Source organism: Chenopodium album, chromosome 14 (assembly GCF_948465745.1).
Source record: "Chenopodium album chromosome 14, dcCheAlbu1.1, whole genome shotgun sequence".
NCBI classification, from domain to species: Eukaryota; Viridiplantae; Streptophyta; class Magnoliopsida; order Caryophyllales; family Amaranthaceae; genus Chenopodium; species Chenopodium album.
Genome location: NC_137847.1, coordinates 10,881,380 through 10,900,401, shown reverse-complemented (window position 1 = coordinate 10,900,401; position 19,022 = coordinate 10,881,380). Strand labels below are relative to the sequence as shown.

The 19,022-nt window shown below is 35.4% G+C and overlaps 2 protein-coding genes across 4 annotated transcripts; one reads left to right on the top strand and one right to left on the bottom strand.

Moving 5' to 3' along the window:
• Nucleotides 1-91: 91 nt before the first annotated feature.
• On the bottom strand, nt 92-18,750 carry LOC145580050 (BTB/POZ domain and ankyrin repeat-containing protein NPR1-like). 3 transcript variants are annotated; one of them, XR_014099262.1, is made up of 6 exons: nt 17,928-18,750; nt 13,108-13,855; nt 11,196-11,387; nt 10,592-10,847; nt 10,313-10,406; nt 92-109 (listed from the first exon to the last, which is right to left on the bottom strand). XR_014099262.1 is itself a non-coding variant. In XM_081637371.1 (5 exons), exons 1-5 carry the CDS (start codon nt 18,540-18,542, stop codon nt 10,388-10,390), a joined length of 1,830 nt encoding a protein of 609 aa, XP_081493497.1. In that variant the 5' UTR covers nt 18,543-18,750; the 3' UTR covers nt 9,962-10,387. The 3 variants fall into 3 exon arrangements, 1 of the variants encoding a protein (XP_081493497.1); XR_014099263.1 differs by lacking the exon at nt 92-109 and adding an exon at nt 7,705-8,234; XM_081637371.1 differs by lacking the exon at nt 92-109 and having other exon boundaries at nt 9,962-10,406.
• LOC145578891 (heat stress transcription factor A-7a-like) lies at nt 3,393-5,826 on the top strand. The gene is made up of 3 exons (XM_081636187.1): nt 3,393-3,862; nt 4,591-5,368; nt 5,475-5,826. The coding sequence occupies exons 1-3, from the start codon at nt 3,506-3,508 to the stop codon at nt 5,480-5,482; spliced, it is 1,143 nt and encodes a 380-aa protein (XP_081492313.1). The 5' UTR covers nt 3,393-3,505; the 3' UTR covers nt 5,483-5,826.
• Nucleotides 18,751-19,022: the final 272 nt, after the last annotated feature.

Here is a 19,022-nt window from a genome sequence, read left to right as displayed (position 1 = left end):
CTAAAACTTATTGGCGACTCTTTTGCTCTAGCTTCCTTCCTTTTGGACGCCACCATGCTAAAGTGTATGATTACAGTGGGGCTCAAGTGTGGGATGTTTGAAATATTCCCTACAGTAACCATCAACAAAATCCATCAACATCCAACATAATCAACACACAACATGCTTTACAATAGTATAATCCCACAAACTCAGAATTGAGGCATTAAATAGGGACTCAAATAAATAACAAGTACTCTAAGTCATAAACCAACAAACCCAAATCAGAAGCATGTAAACCAAGCACATAACCATCATACAATCACAAAAAAATCAGTGTAAAGGGACTAAGAGCTAAGATAAAAGAATTTAGGGTTAGAGAACGTTACGCAAGCAGTCACTCAGAGGATTGAACCTTAGGGTTCAGCCTCCTCACATAGTGCTTCAAAACAGGGATAGAACTACAGGCAGAAGCAGACCTCGTTGAAGGAGGTGTTGAACCCTCCTCCTTTTCAGGCTCCTCATCAGATGACAGGACGATTAATTCCTGGTCTGGAAGCCCACGCATCCGCCTTAGCGCCACCAGAGCTGCCTTCCTTTTTGCACGGATCTTGGGGGGTGGCCTAGCCCTCTTAGATCTGGGCTTTGTGGTGGCCACATCACTCCCCTCACCACTCAGCGCCACCAGATCTACACCAACATCTGGAAAATCAAACGATTTCTTGCCTCATGACTCCCCCTGACCCTCCTCCCTCTTGAGACGTTCCTCCTCCTCAACACTCTCAAGAACCCTACCCAAAGCTTCGTATGTGGTAGAAGTACAGTAGGGACCAGATTCACTGGACTCGTAAAATTGACGAGGAAAGGGAGAACTAGTTTCAATAGATTGAATGAGAGAGAGAATTAGTTTCCCCTCACCTTCGTCATCCATCTCCATGTATGTTTCGTGTAAAGGATCAAAGTTAACCATGTTTTTGGGGGACTTGTTTTTGTGAAAGATCGAAGAGGAGAACAGTAGATCTGGAGGGAGGAAGTGGAAATATCGCAGATGAAGAGGAGAGAGAAATACCCAGATGATGAACTAGGGTTCATCTGGAGAAAACTCCAGAACAAATAGGGAAACCCAACCATTGAAATTAATTTTTGGTGGTTGGGGAAATGAGTAAATGAGGAGAGTTGGGGGAATTGGGGTAATAAATGGAGGGAGTCATTATATTAGGAAATATGATTAGTTTTAGGTTAATGTGATTAAATTATAATAAGGGTAAAGTTAACAGAAAAAAAAAAAATTTTAAGTAAGGATAAATAAGTAATTTCATGCTTTTTTTTTAACTAAATTTAGAAAGAAAACAGAAAGTTGCACATAACCCCGATCATCCCAAAATGACAAAAATTGCACAAAACAATTAACGGAGGTAGTATTCCATATTAGTGTTTGGTTGATTAGAAATGATGTCAAATGATTAAAGTTTACACCTGATTGTGCTTTGCCACAAGTTGTATGATGCATAGGCTGTTGTATTTTCTTACTTTTTATAGTACATAGTTTATGTTTAAATTTTTTTTTAAAAAAATTCTAAATCATGTCCAATACAGGATACTAATCAATTTTGTCATCCCTAACATACACGCTACACAAGGTTAAAACAGTAAACACCCAAAAAAAAAACACACACAAGGTTAAAACAGTAAAAGTGCAGTCCAATCAAAATCATATTCATGTTATGCAGAGGAGCCCCATGCCTTACGCGGATAAAATGAGTGCCACGTACCAACGAAATCAATTCTATCCTAATGAAACCCCTTTCACCTACCAAATTGGTCCACATCAAATCAAACTACAACCAAAAACAAACAAATATGCAACCATTTTCTTCTAATTTTTTGCCCAAAAAAAACAACTACGAAGTACTTTTTATTATACTTCGTATAAGTTACTCCGTACAAGTTTGTTTTGTACATCCTCTGTACATTCGGATATATGGTACATCCGAGATTATTTGCTTATTAATTTCTACTCATTTAATATTTTTTTTTTTTTTGACAAGAAGAGAAAGGATTTCATTAATGAAAGATAGCCAAACGGCACTTACAGACAATTCCGAGGAAATATAAAATTCCAATACAAATACAATTCACCTTAGAACTAGTTACCTTGCAGATTTGATCAACGATCGCCTTTATAAAAATCTTCATCTGAAACAATACAATCTGTGAGGTAGCACTAATTCGGCTTGAGATCCACATATGAATAGCTATTTGGGTGAAAAAAACTCATATGGCCTTCTAGACACTTTTGGAGATTGTGAAACCCTAAATCTTCAAACTTTGACAGACGAACAAACAAATAAATTAAACCTAATAGTAGATCAAACTCCATCATAAAGATGTGATCTTTTATTGAAAGCAAATAAAAAGTTTTTTTGGGGCTTACCACCGGTAAAAATACCGATGGAAGCCCCTACAAAAATTTACAATTGAGATCAGAAGAAAAAAGATGGAAGAGAAAGAGAGAGAAGGAGAAGATTGAAGGAAAACCTTCAAAAAAAGAAGAAAAATCTAGCAATGGAGGCTAGAAAAACCTTCCCAAGGGAGAAACCCTAGAGGGAACCAAAAAACCCTCCCAAGGAGAAAACCTAGAGGGAACCCTATGAAACTCTACTCATTTAGTAAATTCTACTACGCATACAACAAATTTTATATAATTTATTTTGATTAATCGTTAAAATTGTGTGTTGATAAATGTGATAAAAAAATAAATATGTCAATTAAAAAAACAAAAGTAGTAATATCTTTGGTTATTTAAACCCAATATTATTATATCTTGATATTTATAGTTACTAAGTATACAGATGAATCAAATAAGACTCCACTCTACGATATTTTTTTTTTCTTATGATTAGTATCAAGTCAAATTTAATTTTGATTTTAAAAAAAGTACTTCCTCTATTTTCTATTAGTTAACACATTTTTTTAGGTGCCTTATTTTTATTTTTTTTTATTTTTTGGTTTTTCTCATTTTGTAAGTTAAGAGAAGACATTCTATCGAATTAAAATCTCAATTCACAAATCAACCAAATATGAATAAATAGGCAAGCAGGCAACAACGCTAAGGTCCTTTGGGAACGAGGGATAAGCGAGAATTGCCACCTCCAAAATGCTCAATTGAAAATTGATTCTAGAACTTTAAGGTTGTAAAATACGATCCTTACCGATTATCATTAGACTAAATACTATTTGGTAAAAAAAAATAATAATAAAAAAAAAATTAAAAAAAAAAAAGTGCTTCAAATCAAAATCACACACCATATACTTACTACAAATGGCAAGTCATCACCACTTCTAAGTGGACACTTTATATATTTTTTTTTTGGATTTTTACACTTTTTTCCCACCTCCCCCTTTCCATTTTTAGACACCCATCTTTCATTCGCTTTCCACCTCTTCACAATCAAATTCCCAAAAAACAAAAAACCCCCAAAAACCATTTTTCTCTCTGCAATTTCTGAAGTTCTTTTTGCAAATTATGGACCCCAACAACGAGTTATCACTCGGATTACAACTCAACGGTGTAATCGGTGTTGAAAATAAGCTTAATAATGTTAATGGAGTAACAGTGAAAGAAGAAGTAGTAGTAGTTGAAGAAGAAGAAATTATGGAGATGCCAAAGCCATTGATGAGTTTACATGAATTTGGACCACCCCCTTTTCTGAATAAAACTTTTGATATGGTTGAAGACCCAGAAAGTGATCCGATTATTTCATGGGGTGAATCTTTTAATAGTTTTATTATTTGGGATGAACATAAATTTTCCACTGATTTGCTTTCTAAGTATTTTAAACACTCCAATTTCTCCAGCTTTGTCCGTCAGCTTAACACCTATGTAAGTAATTTATCTCTATTTATTATTATTTGGACTGTTTTTGGTTTAATTTTTCTGGTTGTGATATGTTCATTGTGTGTTGATTGCTTTGTTTACCTTAGACGGGATTTGATCTCGGGTTTTATTTTATTTTATTTAAGGTAGACGGAATTTGATCTCGGATTTTAGTATGTTTTGTATAGACGGGATTTGTTCTCGGGTTTTAGTATGTTTAGTGTAGAGTTGTGGACATTTTTGTTGTAGATGGAATTTGATCACGGGTCTTGTAATACGACTTAATTCTTTTTTAATCAATTTTTAATTGTTCATGTGCTTAATACACTCATTTAAATATATAGCTGTGTGAGTACCTTGTGCACTGTATTTTAAATGGGTGATTTTTTTTGTTTATTGGGTATATTATTTTTTATCATCCCTAAGATGTAGGACTTTAATAAATGCTTATTTTATGCCAACTTTAATTGTGTTAATAGTACCCTTTTGGATGAACTTGCTGCTAGATTAGATGAATTAATTAAACTATAGTGATTAGTTATGAATAGAAAATTATTGATTAATAGTATTCTATTGTTCATCCAATTGATTGAACTGGTTCATTTACATGGTATTAGAGTATAATACTACATCATTTATTGGGATTTGAGTTTTGTATTTCATATAATTTTTGCTGGTTGTATGAAATTTATGTAGTGATATTGATATGGATGTATACTTGGTAATTGGTATAGGGATTCAGAAAAGTGTCAACAGCCCATCCTGTTAGATGGGAGTTTGCACATCCAGGGTTTCAGAAGGGCAAGAAAGATTTGCTAAAGACTATAAAGCGGCGAGCCCAGGGTAATGGTACCAACAGCAATGCTAGATTGCTGCATCAAAAGGAGACTGAAATAGAAATTCTTAAGAAAGAGCAGGAGGCACTAAAAGTTGAGATATCTGATCTGAAGCAACAGCAGCAGAACTCGAACACGTGCTTGGCTGCAATGGGAGAGCGTATGAAGACTGTTGAATGGAAGCAACAGGAGTTTATTATGCTCCTTGCCAAGGCAATGAAAAAAACTAACTCATTTCAGCGGCTGCTCCAGAATTATAGGCAGAACAAAGTTCTGGGTGGTGGAGAAGTACATAAGAAACGTCGATTGGTCTCAAATGACAAATTTTTGGAGTCATTTATAGCAAAGCATGGTGATCAATTCCCTAAGGAAGAAATGGCTGCTGCTCACTCAGAACTAAACTCATATCTTGGTTCCTCAGCGATTGATTTAGGCTCTAGCTTAATGCCGGACCAGAAATCTAACCTGACATCCGAGACTAGCAGTCCTGACTTATCTTCTGGCAGCTACATAATGTGGGAGAAGCTAATGGCAGATGATGTGATATGTGAAGGTAACAGAGAGGAAGCAGGGTTTGGTGTTGATCAGAGTAAGATTGTACATGAATTGGAGGACTTGATTAAGCCACGCAGCTTGATTGGCTATACTAATGTTGGTGAAATAGCTTGTCCATTAGGTAATAAAAACTTGCTTAGTTGTTACTACTTTTGCTATTGGTTTAAGAGATTATTCCTATATTCATAAAATGTATAATACTAACATAATGTTTTCTTCTTGAGCAGGACACTAGGACACTTCAATGGTAGATGCAGCAGGAAAAGGAAAAGATAACAGATCACTTTTGGATGGTTGGACAAAATTAGAAATTTCGATAGATTATTTAGAACTCTGTGTAGTACCTGTAGTTATATTATCTAGCTAATTTCATGTCGATTATACTAACAACGTAGAGATTACTTTGTTCTAGTTGATTAGCCACTTGAGGAAAAAATGTTGATGAACGTTGTATAATCCCTTTGTATATGCATGACTGTTCTGTTGGTTTTAGGTAAGAGCATACTTTTGGACATTTGAAGTTGTAATCAGCAGGATGTTTGCTAGTGTTGATTGTTAACCTTTGTAGATCAGTTTTAATCAAGTATCCATATCTCATGTATTTATTCATATAAATGCTTGATTACAACACATTAATTTGAAACCTTTGTAGATCAGTTTAATCAAGCATCTATACCTCATTTATGTATGTAAATGCTTGATTACAGCACTAACTTCATTTTTTTTCAATCTTTTTTGTATTTGGTTTTTACTAAGCAAGAAACGTTAGAGAGTCTACTATAAAGTCGGGTAGACATCCATATAGACGACACTAGATTAAGCCCCGTGCCACCACGGTTTTTACAAAATTTTACAATGAATTATGATATTAATTCAAAATCTATCAAAATAAATCCTCATATTTTTGTATGAAATTAAAAAAGTTTGAATCTTAATTTATACCAAAAATTGAGCCCCGAGTATGAATTAGCCCAAAGGGTAAACCAGGTGAAACACCAAAAACAGTAAAAGATAATAGAATAATATTTTATACAATAAAAGATATGGAAAATATGTGAATATATTGTACGGTAGTTCATTTAGGTCTTACGGCCCGTGCCAGGAAATTGTTGTGATACCTAGCATGTACCATCCCATGGCCTAAAGTTCTCAAAATACTGTCTTTTGAAAATGGTCTAATCATTCGTGTGGTTGCTTAGGAATAAGTCAAGATTTGAGCCAAAATCCTTGAGCTAACCCCTTCATAAACTGGTTCGAACCGAGCAAGACCGGGCCAAGGTTGATCTACTCTAATTTTATAATCCACTACGGAGTACAATGGAACACTTACACTCTTCATGTAACAATAATGTCCTTCATATATGGTGCATTTTTGGGACTTTTTAAATTTTTTGTATTTAAATAATACTAGTACTATTAAAACATCATCTATCGTAAAGTTGGAAAATCATACCGCATAAATATGCCTCTCAAATACAGGACAAAATGGACAACTTTACACTTGACATAAGCTTAAATAATGATTTGTGGCAGTAATTACTCGTATTAAAATATGATTAAGGAAATCACCAGAAAGTTAATAGGGTCCTAATTTAGTAAGTGATCTACAAATCGACACTTGTCGGATTCGTTTTGGTTGTTAATAATGGACACTTGTATGAATGTATGAAGCCGCAAAATGCACATTAGTCTGGTGGGTCTAAGTGTAATTAGGACTTTTATAATTTATTAATGAAAAGAAAAGTGCTTAAATAGTTGAGATTATGTAACGCAAAGCAAACAAATGGGTAGGATAGTTTTTGACTGTTAGCATGATTATCTCTAGATGTATCCTTGAAGAACTATTTATCTAATAGGAATGACATTAGTACGATTTTAAATCTATTCTCTCCGTTCAGAATGAAAGTGGTTCGTTCATTTATCTTTAAAGGTTTAAATGAAATTATGTGTTGTAGTTTGAATAGAATGGCAATAAATTGTGAAATTATCTAACAGAAAGAATATATCATATGCAGCATATTGCTAGTGGCATGTAATAGTAATACTCATCTATTGTTGCATTTCTTCCTCATGTGTGCTTCTTAATTGATACAAGTATTTAATTTCATTGCTGATCCCCCCCCCCCCCCCCCAAAAAAAAAAAAAAGGTGAACTTAAGTAAACTTATGTTGTGCTAAATAGAATTAGAACATTTTAATATCATTGTATACGTAAAAGGAAATTCTATAATTTTTCAATTTACCTTCAACAATAATGTCTAATAAATTTAATTCTCTAAGATAATGTATTAAAAACCTCTAAAAGGGATGAATGAATGAGATATGTACCCAAGTAAATGGATTGAGGACCTTTATTATCACTTTCTCTACACCTTCAAATTGTTGAAATTATAATTGACAAATAAATTTGTATTCAATCCAATAAAAAATGATAGCATTAAGGAGAAAAAATGTGGGTTAACACATCATTATTACTAATTAGAATTAAGGAGAAAAAAATGGAACCATTAAGCTACATTTAACTCAACTAAATACTACGAAACATTTGGGACTTTTCTATGGATTTCACCTAAAAAACAAGATCTTTGACTTTGACAAGCAACCATTTAAACAGTACGTGCATTCTGTAAAATTTGGCACTATTTTGAATGGTAAGCCAAATCATTAGCTATTGGTGCATATTCTGTTGCTGTCTAGTCGTAAGTTTGGCACCATCGTCTAGGACATTCGAGGGACCATATTTAAAGTTTTCATGGAATAATTTGAGCCTATCCTATGTCTTAACGAGACAGCTCCATTCTTGGTACCTCTCGTGATCAAGTAAAACACAAAATATTGCCTTTTTTCTCGTCTTTGTGATACAAGAGTAGAGGAGAGTCATCCTCAAAAGCTAGCTCAAAAGGAGAGTTCATTGTCTTATATCAACCCCAAATCAACTGATAAACCCTCCATATGACTGATGTGGCGATGTAGGATAAGTCCCGATACCTTGCAATAAAACATAACACTTTGCCTTGTAATTAAGTTATGACACTCAACCTTTGACACCGTACGTATGAGTAAAACTATCGGAGCATTACGTAGGGTTAATGCTTGTATTGTGGATTTTCCAATTCCCTAGTTTCGATATCAAACAAGGCTTGACCAAATGAAAAAGTTTGTAATCTTTGTATCCCTTGACTATAAAGTTTTGAGAATGAATCTTTTTAGGAACACTTTGAGGTGAAGATACTTACAATGATCATACAACTATTACCTTCGTTCTTTTATGTTTGTACCATTGTTTTTGCACAATCTTTCATGTACAAACTTTATCTTTTTTAATGCTTACAACACACTTGACAATTTGACATGTTGTTTGAGGATATAATATGAAAAGAGACATGTAGAAGTCATTAAGGGATGGCAATCGAACGGTGTGGGTACCCCTCCCCCATGCCCGCATCCACCAAAATATTTTACACCCACCACCTACCCGCCACCCGCGGTGGGTAAAATTTTAACACCTGCACCTGCCTAAGTGAATAGAAACCTAAACCCACACCCGTTCCACCACTCGCCTTTTACCCACCAACTCAACATTTTTTAAAAAATAAATTTCTTATATAACTTGTCATTATACACTTTAAATTGTGAATATATAATATAATAACATAATATACAATGTAGTAGGCAATATGTAGGTATTGGGCAGGTATCCGGGTAAGTAGGTGGGTAGGCGGGTCATGCGGGTAATAGGCGAGTATAGCTCAAAATCCACCACCTACCCACTACCCACTACCCACAGTGGGTATGACTTTTGTATCCATACCCGCCAAGTTTGTATCCATACCCGCCCCAACTTGGACGGGTGCGGTACTGAACCCGCATTTTAATACCTACCTGCCATACCTACAAGTCAATCTATTAAATTTTAGAGGAACACTCTACCTCTAATAATTTAAGTCATGAATGACTCTAATAATACGGCATTGATATTACATTGTGTTTAGATAGTATTATCTAAAAACCCCAATAAGGAATTATATCGATAACAACATAGCGTTTTTGCATTCGTTGGTAGACTTGGTACCACTGAATAAGTATTTTGTATTATGATAATACCATCTAAAGTAATTTAAAATCAACATGTGCTATTAGAATCATTCATGACTCAAATTATTATAGGCTGAGAATACTTCTAAATTTAAGCCGTAACAAGTCTCACATTTTACAGTGTAAAATCTTTCTTAATTGTGAGCCAAAAATGCTGTGCAAGTAAAAAGAAAATTAGTACTTCATTAAGAATGATTGACAAATTTCGCCAATCTAAGGGCAATATTGTAAATAAGTACACTTTTTTTTTAAAAAAAAATTTTAACTATTCATGGGCAAAAGAAAAGTGCAAATATTTACAATATTGCCACTAGTTTGGCAATCATAAAGATTAACTAATCCGCCTCATTTATCATTTATAATTTGTTTGGATAGAAAGAAATGGAAGGAAAAGAAGAGAAGAGAAAAGGAGGGGGACAAATTCTCTTGTTTGGATAAAGAATTGGGGGAAGGAAGGGGAAGGAGAGGGAGGATCAATTTCCCCACTCTCCTTAATAAGCATAATCCCTCCAAAATTGGAGGGAAAATGGAGCTCACCTCTCCCTTCCTTTCTTTTCCCTTCCCTTCTTCCTTTTTCCCTCCCCTTCTTTTCCTTCCTTCTTTGCTATCGAAACAGTAATAAGGATGTGTTCCAATATCTCAAGTTGTCTAAAAAAATCCACTGATTAACTAGCACAGATAAAACAATTGACAATTCAACACCGAATTTTGTCTAATCTTCTATTAATTCAAGAACTAATAAACCATAATAAGGTAAAGTGAAGATCTTGATTCATTTTTCCATCAGGACAAGCTGACAAGGTCTAAATTAATTTTTACTTACAAACTGTGACTAAGACGATGATGTTCCAATTCAAGTAATTTTTACTTACCGTAGCATCTCGTCTCTAATACCAATTCAAACATTGGTTAAGATCATAATTTCCAATTGTAAAGACTACAAAAATTTAAAACAGAACAAAAATGTGTACCTCGATTTATTTTTTGCCGTACGATGAGGAATAATTCTTGTAATCTGATAATTTATCTCACAAAAGAGTATGCCTTCAATGGTAGTACCTAAATCTGGTAACGATTTTATAAAGATGTATAGAATACAATTCTGTCATGTAATAGCTAATCAATCGGTCAAAAATTATACTACAGACCAAAAAGATAGCAAGAATAGTCAAGATACAAAAAAGAGAAATAAGATAGAAAATTTATCATACAAATGAAGGCATTACGTGATTATGCTGCCAAGGGGTTACCTTTTGAAATTGGTCTTACCATAAGGCCTCCCAAATGGCGTTGATGATGATGACGATGTGGTACGATCAAACTCTTCTTTATCCTCTGTAAAGGCCTTAGTTAAAGCGTCTTGTAGTTCTAGATATCTTTTTCTCTTCCTTTGTCTTTCTTCTGGGGTATCTTGTCCTAAAAATGCAAGCTGTGATAGGTCCTCAGCGTCCATAATCTTATTAAGAACTTCGGAGCACCTAGGAAAAAAGCGCTTTCCAAGCTCAACTGCCAATAAAAAAATTATTATAATTATAAATACTCTATTGCATATACATATCCTAAACCCTCGGCCCTCAACAAAATAAACTCATGAAATTGTAGTACCAATATTAAGGAATCTTAAACATCATTTCCAGTTCAAGCAAACACAAATGACAGAGTACTCTTAGTATGGCATTTGTGTGTTTACCCATAGTACAATGTCCTAGAAATTTTTGCTTCTTAGTGTGTGTCATATTAGGAGAACATTGAAATCTTACAACTTTGAAAGACATTTTAAAAAACCAAGAGGAATTAAAAAACTGAGTAGGTAGAATCTTATAGGAACAGCGGAGTATCTAATGATTTGTTTACCAGTTTTAGACAATGCGTTCATCCTTTGTAGATGCTCCGCTTTCAATATAAAGGGGGCCTCATTCAAGTCGACAGCATTTCTTCGTGCATCTGCTATATTTTTTGACAATGTAAACTCAGAAGTACCATCCACTTGAGCAATATCCATAGCAACTTTCGCTTCCATTGGAAAAAGTAGCCGTGCAAGTGCAACTGAAAAAAAAAAAAAAAAAAAAAAAAAAAAAAAAGAGGCCCGGCTGAGCATTAGCTACTGACATCACAAATTCACAATCAATAAAAGGCATATGCCACAAGGAAGGGAAAAAAAGAAAATGTGAAAAAGGAAAAAAAAATACTTTGTATTATGATAACAAATTGACCAAAATTGATACTCAGTCTTCAAAAAGTGGGAGAGAAAGAAAAGAATAGGAAGTTAACTAAATCAATACTTCAACAATCTTTTTATAAATTCCTCCATATCATCAACAAATTATAATTTAATCATCAGCAAAAAGTAAACGAATTTTTTCAGGTTATAGCAATATGCATGTCAATAAATATCAAACACCAGTAAACCACACATGGATAGGCAATCTGAACTACGGAGTAATAATAAGATAGACCTAAATGATGTTCAGAAGCAACAAGAATACAAACTTTTGATATGTATAGGTTTGTACAGTATTTTTGTGTTTTTTAAGAATAGTGCTCAGCAATGACAACAGGAAACAGGCAACAAGATATCCAAAGCTCTAATACAGTTATGTTGGGGGAAAGATAAATGCCCTTGCATAAAATTGACCAAATCAAGCATTAGAAACCCATTTAAAACAAAGTGCTGTTGCACTGTCACATTTCATAAACATGTGTGCCGGCATGTCTGCTCAGTGCTCACATGATGCCTGCAGCTTTAATAGGCAACCACCAATCATCATCCGATTATAAATATCATCTGAGCAATCACTAAAATCCCAACATCCAAAAGTTATCAAAATCTCTAGGGAAAATGGGAAAGCAAGAAGACTTGCAATTAGTTTCACTTGAATATCCTGTAAGCATACGTTTTTCAAATAACAGTTTTTAAGCCTCATGACCCTATCAGAAGGTTCAGAGAAACCTTTCTACCCAAACATGAAGGAAAATTTTCTAACAGGAGGTTAATGCTCAGCTGCAGATACCAACTTTGCTACTACAACATCCAAAGACAAGTCTGTGATTGATTTCACTTCACCAATTTCAGAAAAAGACAATTAAAGAAGAAGAACCCCTTCATATCATTGTTATTACCCGATGACTCACACACTCACACTCCTAATTTCTTCTCTGAGGGGGTGTGTATGGAGGGTATGTTTAGGGGCCAGCAATGGAATACAAAGTCCAACTAAAAAAAAAGGTGCCAAAATAATTATATGCATTAACTAAATCCTCAGCAGACCAAGAACTAAGATACTAAATGAACTTGAACCTGCTTCCACCATTAAAGCATTTTTATGCTACTAAAAGAAAAATTGTTAATGCAGATCTAATTTGGTTTTGTTATGACCTGCTGCTAGCTTACTCCATTGTACTCTATCTGCTAGAAATTGGGAAAATGTATACAAGGTAATCTCCGATGGTTATTGCAGCATTTATTTCTTTGGGGATTTTGTATTGTAGTGCTCCCAGCGTAATTAGACTTGTCAGTTGAAATTATCTTGGCATGGTAGATATTTGAATATAGAGAAAAAAAAAAAAAAAGGAAGATGTGCTTTTTATATTCCCTGATGCAATGAAAGGTTTGGTTGTCAAATATATTCCCTGATGCAATGAAAGGTTTGGTTGTCAAATATATTCCCTGATGCAATGAAAGGTTTGGTTGTCAAATACTACAAGGTGGATCACACACCATCATATATTAGCAATAAGTAAAGTCTGCATTCAAATCTAGCATTACCTCTATTTTCAAGATATAAAAGCTTCATACGGAGATCCTCCCCTGCCTTTGCAAGAGAAACAGAACCTTCCCCTAGCAACGGTTCTCTTCTTTCAGCTTGTTCTAGTATTTCAATACACAGACGATCCTTTGGCGCGTCCTTTCCTTGTTCAGTAGGTTTAAAGAAATCTACAGATTTTGTAAGTCTCTTTGCTATCTGCAGTGCCTTTCTTCCATCTGAAGTAGTATCTGATGGATGGGCTCCCTTGGTCAATAGGGATACAATTATCTTAGGCTCTTTCCTCATGGCTGCAATGTGTAGCACAGTATAACCCCTTGGATTCCTAAGATTAACATCTGCAGTCCCAAGCTCAAGAAGTTCCGTGGTAGTCTTGGCATCACAATGTTCAACAGCATAGTGAAGGGCATATGCATCATCTAGAGTCGTATGCCGCTCTTTTAAAAGCATTCTAACTAACTCGACATCATCAGATTCCAACGCTCTGTGTATTCTCTTCACGTGCTTATCAGGAAACTCAACAGATCCAGGCTCAGTAAAACCAAGCTCCTTGCGTGTATCAATTATTTGTTTCACAATAGGCTGTGGCAAAGATTTATCAAGAGTGGTGACGTCAACATCGGATCTCACAATTTTGTCAATACACCTTCCCAGCAATCTTTCACATGCATTTCCGCACAATTCAGCAACAGATAGTACTATTAGAACATCATCTGGCGCGACCTTGTCAAGAATCTCCAGTAGGTGCCTCTGCAAGCACAAAATTTTATTAAGAAATCACCAAGCCAATGTAATTAATACTGTATTGACAGTTCATAAAGAATGGTGGAACCTCTGGCCTAAAGATATTTTAAGACCAATATTAGTGCAAGCTTGTCAGTGCCACATAACAATATAACATAAAAATTTGCCCAAAAAAACAAAAAAGCTAACATAAAAAGAAAGTTATAATCTTGGCAATAAAAGAACTAATCCTTGAAATTCCTCCCTTTGTCCACAATATCATATCTACCTTCTAATCTTCTATGCCTGTCCCTAGATAATTACAAAACCTCTGATCAGTCTGATGTATAGAAGAGCACCTCAAACTGCCACAAGTTAGATAATGACTGAATGGGAAGAGCGAATGATATTTTCCTTCAAATCCCTTCTTATAGCTATACGATAGTGGATGGGATGAGTTTATATCAATGCATGCATTTGTTAGCATGATAGCATCCGACAGGCTTTGCATAAACAGCACCCTCCCCAAGTGCAAATTTTGCATTAGTGGGATCTAAGATGATGTTACCACCAACAGCTATCACCCGGTCACCCCTACTATTGAAAAGCCCGTAGCCAGTCTAAGAAACTTTAGACTCAACTAGGAAAACAACTATCACCCGGTCACCCCTGCTATTGAACATCTTCAATAAGAACTTCAAACCATGGCTGTTTATACACAACCAGACGAATTCAAATCTACAATAAGGACAAGCCTCTTGTCCATGTTAATCACCAAAATTATTAAATTTTACATGTATCATCATCCAAATTCTAGTGAGACACACCAGGCTAAGGCAAAGAGTGTGTGTGTATGTTGGGGGGGGGGGGGGGGGGGGGGGGGGGGCTGTTCTCAAGTGTACACAAAGTTTATTAATACAATGACAAAATCCAGCTTAATATTATCCACTAGATTAAATAAATATCTTAATTGCTTTGGACCTATGGTTAGGAACTCTCTCAATTTTACAGGTGAGCTTTTATTATTAGTAATAATGGGGCTTTGGGCTCCCAAAGTTGTACTAGTTACTCATATTCATAGCCATCAGTTATAGAGGCATAGGCTGCTGGTATCAAGAAGTTCATAAAGCCAAACATAGTCAGCCTCTGAGGCAATGTAAGGAAAACAAGCTATGACCCATTAGGATTATGATCAACACACCCATGGAACAGGCAAGTCCTCAGAGCCATAACAAATTACAACATAAATATAGAAGATTATGAAATATAAGTACTATGGCTAAAAGAAATAGTAAATAAAGAAATACAAATTAAAAAAATACAACTCAGCAACTATTAATAGCTCATGTCAGCCTGACACTTCTTAATGGGGTCTAACTTCAAGTTTTCAAGCTCAAGAATCTTTTCCAGGATTAGACGTAATGATGATATCATCCATTTACTTTCAATGGGCAGAAAGTACATTTTTTTTTTCAGCAATCTTACCAATAATTTTGACTATCCATCGTCCATTTACTTTTAATGGGCAGAAAGTACCTTTTTTTTTTAATTTTCAGCAAGCTGATCAATAATTTTGACTACCCAATCATCCATTTACTTTCAATGGGCATATAAGTACATTTTTTTCAGCAAGCTGATCAATAATTTTGACAACAGTTGAGAACACCATACAGAAAGACGGAGCTATGTTTTGGATATGTCTCTTTGTCCTAAACAGCTGGTAAATCTCATGCAACTGGTTTCCAACCTCAGGCTTGAATCTGTGGCCCTTAGTCAAGAGTCCTCCTAAGAGAGTGCCAGACTTAGTGTCCTCAAAATCATGATCATTTTCACCAAAGTCGAGTTCCTGGCTAAGGAGATAAGTCATATTACTTTATTCTCATGGAGTCAACCAACTAAAACATTTTTTTATCCAATAAGCACTAAGACATTAACCATGATCAAACGTGTCTCACCCCTAAAGCAAGTGCAGTCAGACTATAGTTTAGAAGACTAAAGCGGTAATGCCTTATGCGCCAACTCTTGGAACCTAGCACCAGACAGCAGCTTTTCAATGTCCCAGCACCATCCTTAAGGGAAAGCCAGTTGTTGTGCTTATAAATGATGGGTGTTTCAAACTGGTCTCCACCCATCTTTCATGGATGCACCCATTTCAATGAATCATTTAAGCGACTATATAAGAATACTTCCTCCGTTCTTTTTTACTTGACCCGTTTTGACTTTGCACTATTCATCACCCCTCCTTTGACCGTCTTTTGTGAATAATATGTAAGAAAAAACAAACTCATGTGACATCTTTTTAATTTTGTCTCAATAAATACTATCATAATATATAACTTTTTATAATTTTTACTTATGGAGAATTAAAGTTATTGATCGTTAAAGTTTTACATTGGCAAACGTGATAAAATTAACACATTAAGTAAAAAAGAATAGAGGAAGTATAAAGTAATTAAAGGATTTCCCAAATCAGTAGATCATCTAAGCTACTATATAAGAATATGCAGTATCAAGTCATCATGAAATATAGGCTTCAACATTCAAAAAAGGCTTCTTCATCTTTAGTAATAATGAGTCTAGTTGTCTACCAAAACCCAGCTCCCAAACTGGCCTTCTAAATCTAAGTAAAACACTTAATGGAACATAGACCTTGAATCCACCTCCCATGTACTTCACATCGTTTCCTTTAAAAAGATATATCATCAGGAGTGTTTTAAATAACTTAATCAATAAGGACGCCCTACGTATTTTTACCCTCGCCTACAAAAAAGCTTGTAACACCAAAACCATTTGGTATTCCATTCAAGAGCTCAAACTCTGTTGAACTCTTAACTGATTGACAAATACATGATGTTGGTCACTCAAATAGTCAAAAAAGGACAAAAATAAAGCAAATCCTTTTCTCCATTCCACCATTCATTGCTAAAAGAAATGCTGCCTATAAGTTCTAGGTCTGTGAAAAATGGCCCCAGTAACAGCCAGATCATAAACCCTGTATCCTGTCCTATCTTCACCATGAGCTAATTCCAGTTTGCTAATATGCTTCCCTTTAGCTTGCTCAGAATTCCGAGTCCACCTCCTATTTTGCTGAGTCATATTGAAAGATTAGGAAAAGTAGATTATTTCCATTAATGTCAATTCATAATCTTCCTGTTGAAGCTGAGTTTTTAGACAGATTGTCTTTAGGCCTACTAATCCTGAAATGAAACATAGCTTGGTCCTCTCTTAAGATGAATTAGTTAAGCTAATCTCAACAGATCAGATACAAAATAGATCACAAGCAATGGTGCAACACAGAGATGTTTTGTTTTAAGATTGCCAATTACGAAGAACATAAATTCACCAGTAACTTTCAAGTTAAGTACTTAATGCGCCATCCTTGAACTGAACCAGCAGCACAACGAGGTTCGCTAATTTGTTCTCAGAAAATCCTCACTCCTGATCATAACCTTGTTTTACATATTAATATTATTAAAATTGGTTTACCGACTACTTTTAAATACCCTAAACAAAAATAAAAATCTAATTGACATAAGGCATCATATCCTAAGACCACCTAAATCTTATGTCTAATATCCTAACCCTGCCTAACTCCCTTACAGGTTGTTTTTCCAAAGTCTATCTTTTTTTCACAAAAATAGGATGAATCATGTCACTGGGAGAAGAAGGGAAAGTAAATTACTACTCCATAAGAAACCATAAAGCAAAAGCTACGTCTCAAGCAACCGAAAGGTATGAAAATTCCTTTGCATTAGGCGAAACCATTATTGCAATACAACAGACTTAAGCTAAGCTAAGCTAATTAAGATCAAATTTGCAAAATCAAAAGTTGCAATTATTCTTAAATCCTAAGTTAAACCTTGAACTTCATCTTACTAAATCAAGTAAAAAAAGAAATTATGCTCCCGCCAATCCGCTATCCAGTCCAGAACAATAATCGATAGTGTAATTTGAACCAGTAACGCGACAACTAAATCCGGAATTTCGAATTAACATACACTATGAATTAACATACCTTCAACTTCAACTCAATTGATCAACTCAAACAATTCAAATGTTTAAATTCAAACAAAATTAAATTACAAAATGATAAAATTACCTGATAAAGAGCAACCAATTCAACGATTTCAAATTTGTGAGATAAATAGAGAACTTCAACAGCAAAATCAACAGCAGGACGGCAAGCAACATGAGAACAATCATCATCAACACAAACACAAACACCTTTAGGTAACTGTCTACTCTTTCCACTATACAAATACCCTAAAACCGCAACTAACGACTCAAATCCAACCGCAAATTCACCCGCCAAATCTTTAAGCTCAAGCTTCACCATTCTATCTCTCTCCTTCTCCTTTTCCTTATCCTTCTCCTTCTCTTTCTCTCTCTTTGCTGCGAACTCCGACCTGAAGAACGCGCTACGAGACGACAGAATACAGCGATGAACCGCGACTTCACGAGAATCACCGGCGACGACGATTCTAGCGTCGGCGTAGGAGTCGGAGTCGGAGAGCGAGGGTTGGAACAAGGAATCGAGGTTTTCAGAGAGACGGAGGAGTGCGGCGGAGGAAGGAGTGGAGGAGAGAGAGTTGTCGGCGGCGATTGCGGTGGCGGTTGTGGTGGTTGTGGCGGCGCAGCAGATGCTGCTGCCATTGCTGATGTCATTGGAATCGGAGAAGGCGGTGCGCGAGTCGATGAGCATCGTCGTCGTCATCGGCGCCGGAGCAGGCGGAGGATTAGCCGGAAAATGGTGGATCAGAGAGAAGATTCCGGCATTGGATTGGTGGAGGAAGTCAAAGTGGAGTTGAAGAGAGAGAAAATTTTGTGTGTTTTTAGAGAGAGAAAGAGAGATTTAGGAGAGAGTGAGGAAAGAGGGAAGGGGTTGACGGCTTGACTTGGAAATTGGCTGGTTATTGCCAATTTGGCAATTTATTGCTACTAGTGATTAGTACGAGTATTACAGTAAATCTCAAGGAAAATGTGTCGTTTTTTTATTTTGTGTGTGTGAAAAAAGAGGTGGACATGCTTAAGATAGGTTGTAAAGAAATGGATACGTTATGCTGATGGATATCACCATATGATGTGGACACGAGGACGTCATCAAAAAAAAAAAAAAAAAAAAAAAAAACATATAACAAGTAAATATAAAGTATAAAATTAAATTAAAATTGAATTTGGCACATTCTTAATTGAT

Coding starts and splice junctions, on each gene's coding strand:
- LOC145578891 (XM_081636187.1), top strand. CDS start 3,506: ATGGACCCCAACAACGAGTTATCACTCGGATTACAACTCAACGGTGTA. Junction 3,863..4,590: donor TCCGTCAGCTTAACACCTAT/GTAAGTAATTTA, acceptor TAATTGGTATAG/GGATTCAGAAAAGTGTCAAC.
- LOC145580050 (XM_081637371.1), bottom strand. CDS start 18,542: ATGACGACGACGATGCTCATCGACTCGCGCACCGCCTTCTCCGATTCC. Junction 11,388..13,107: donor TTTATATCTTGAAAATAGAG/GTAATGCTAGAT, acceptor TTTTTTTTTCAG/TTGCACTTGCACGGCTACTT. Junction 10,848..11,195: donor GAACGCATTGTCTAAAACTG/GTAAACAAATCA, acceptor TTTTATTGGCAG/TTGAGCTTGGAAAGCGCTTT.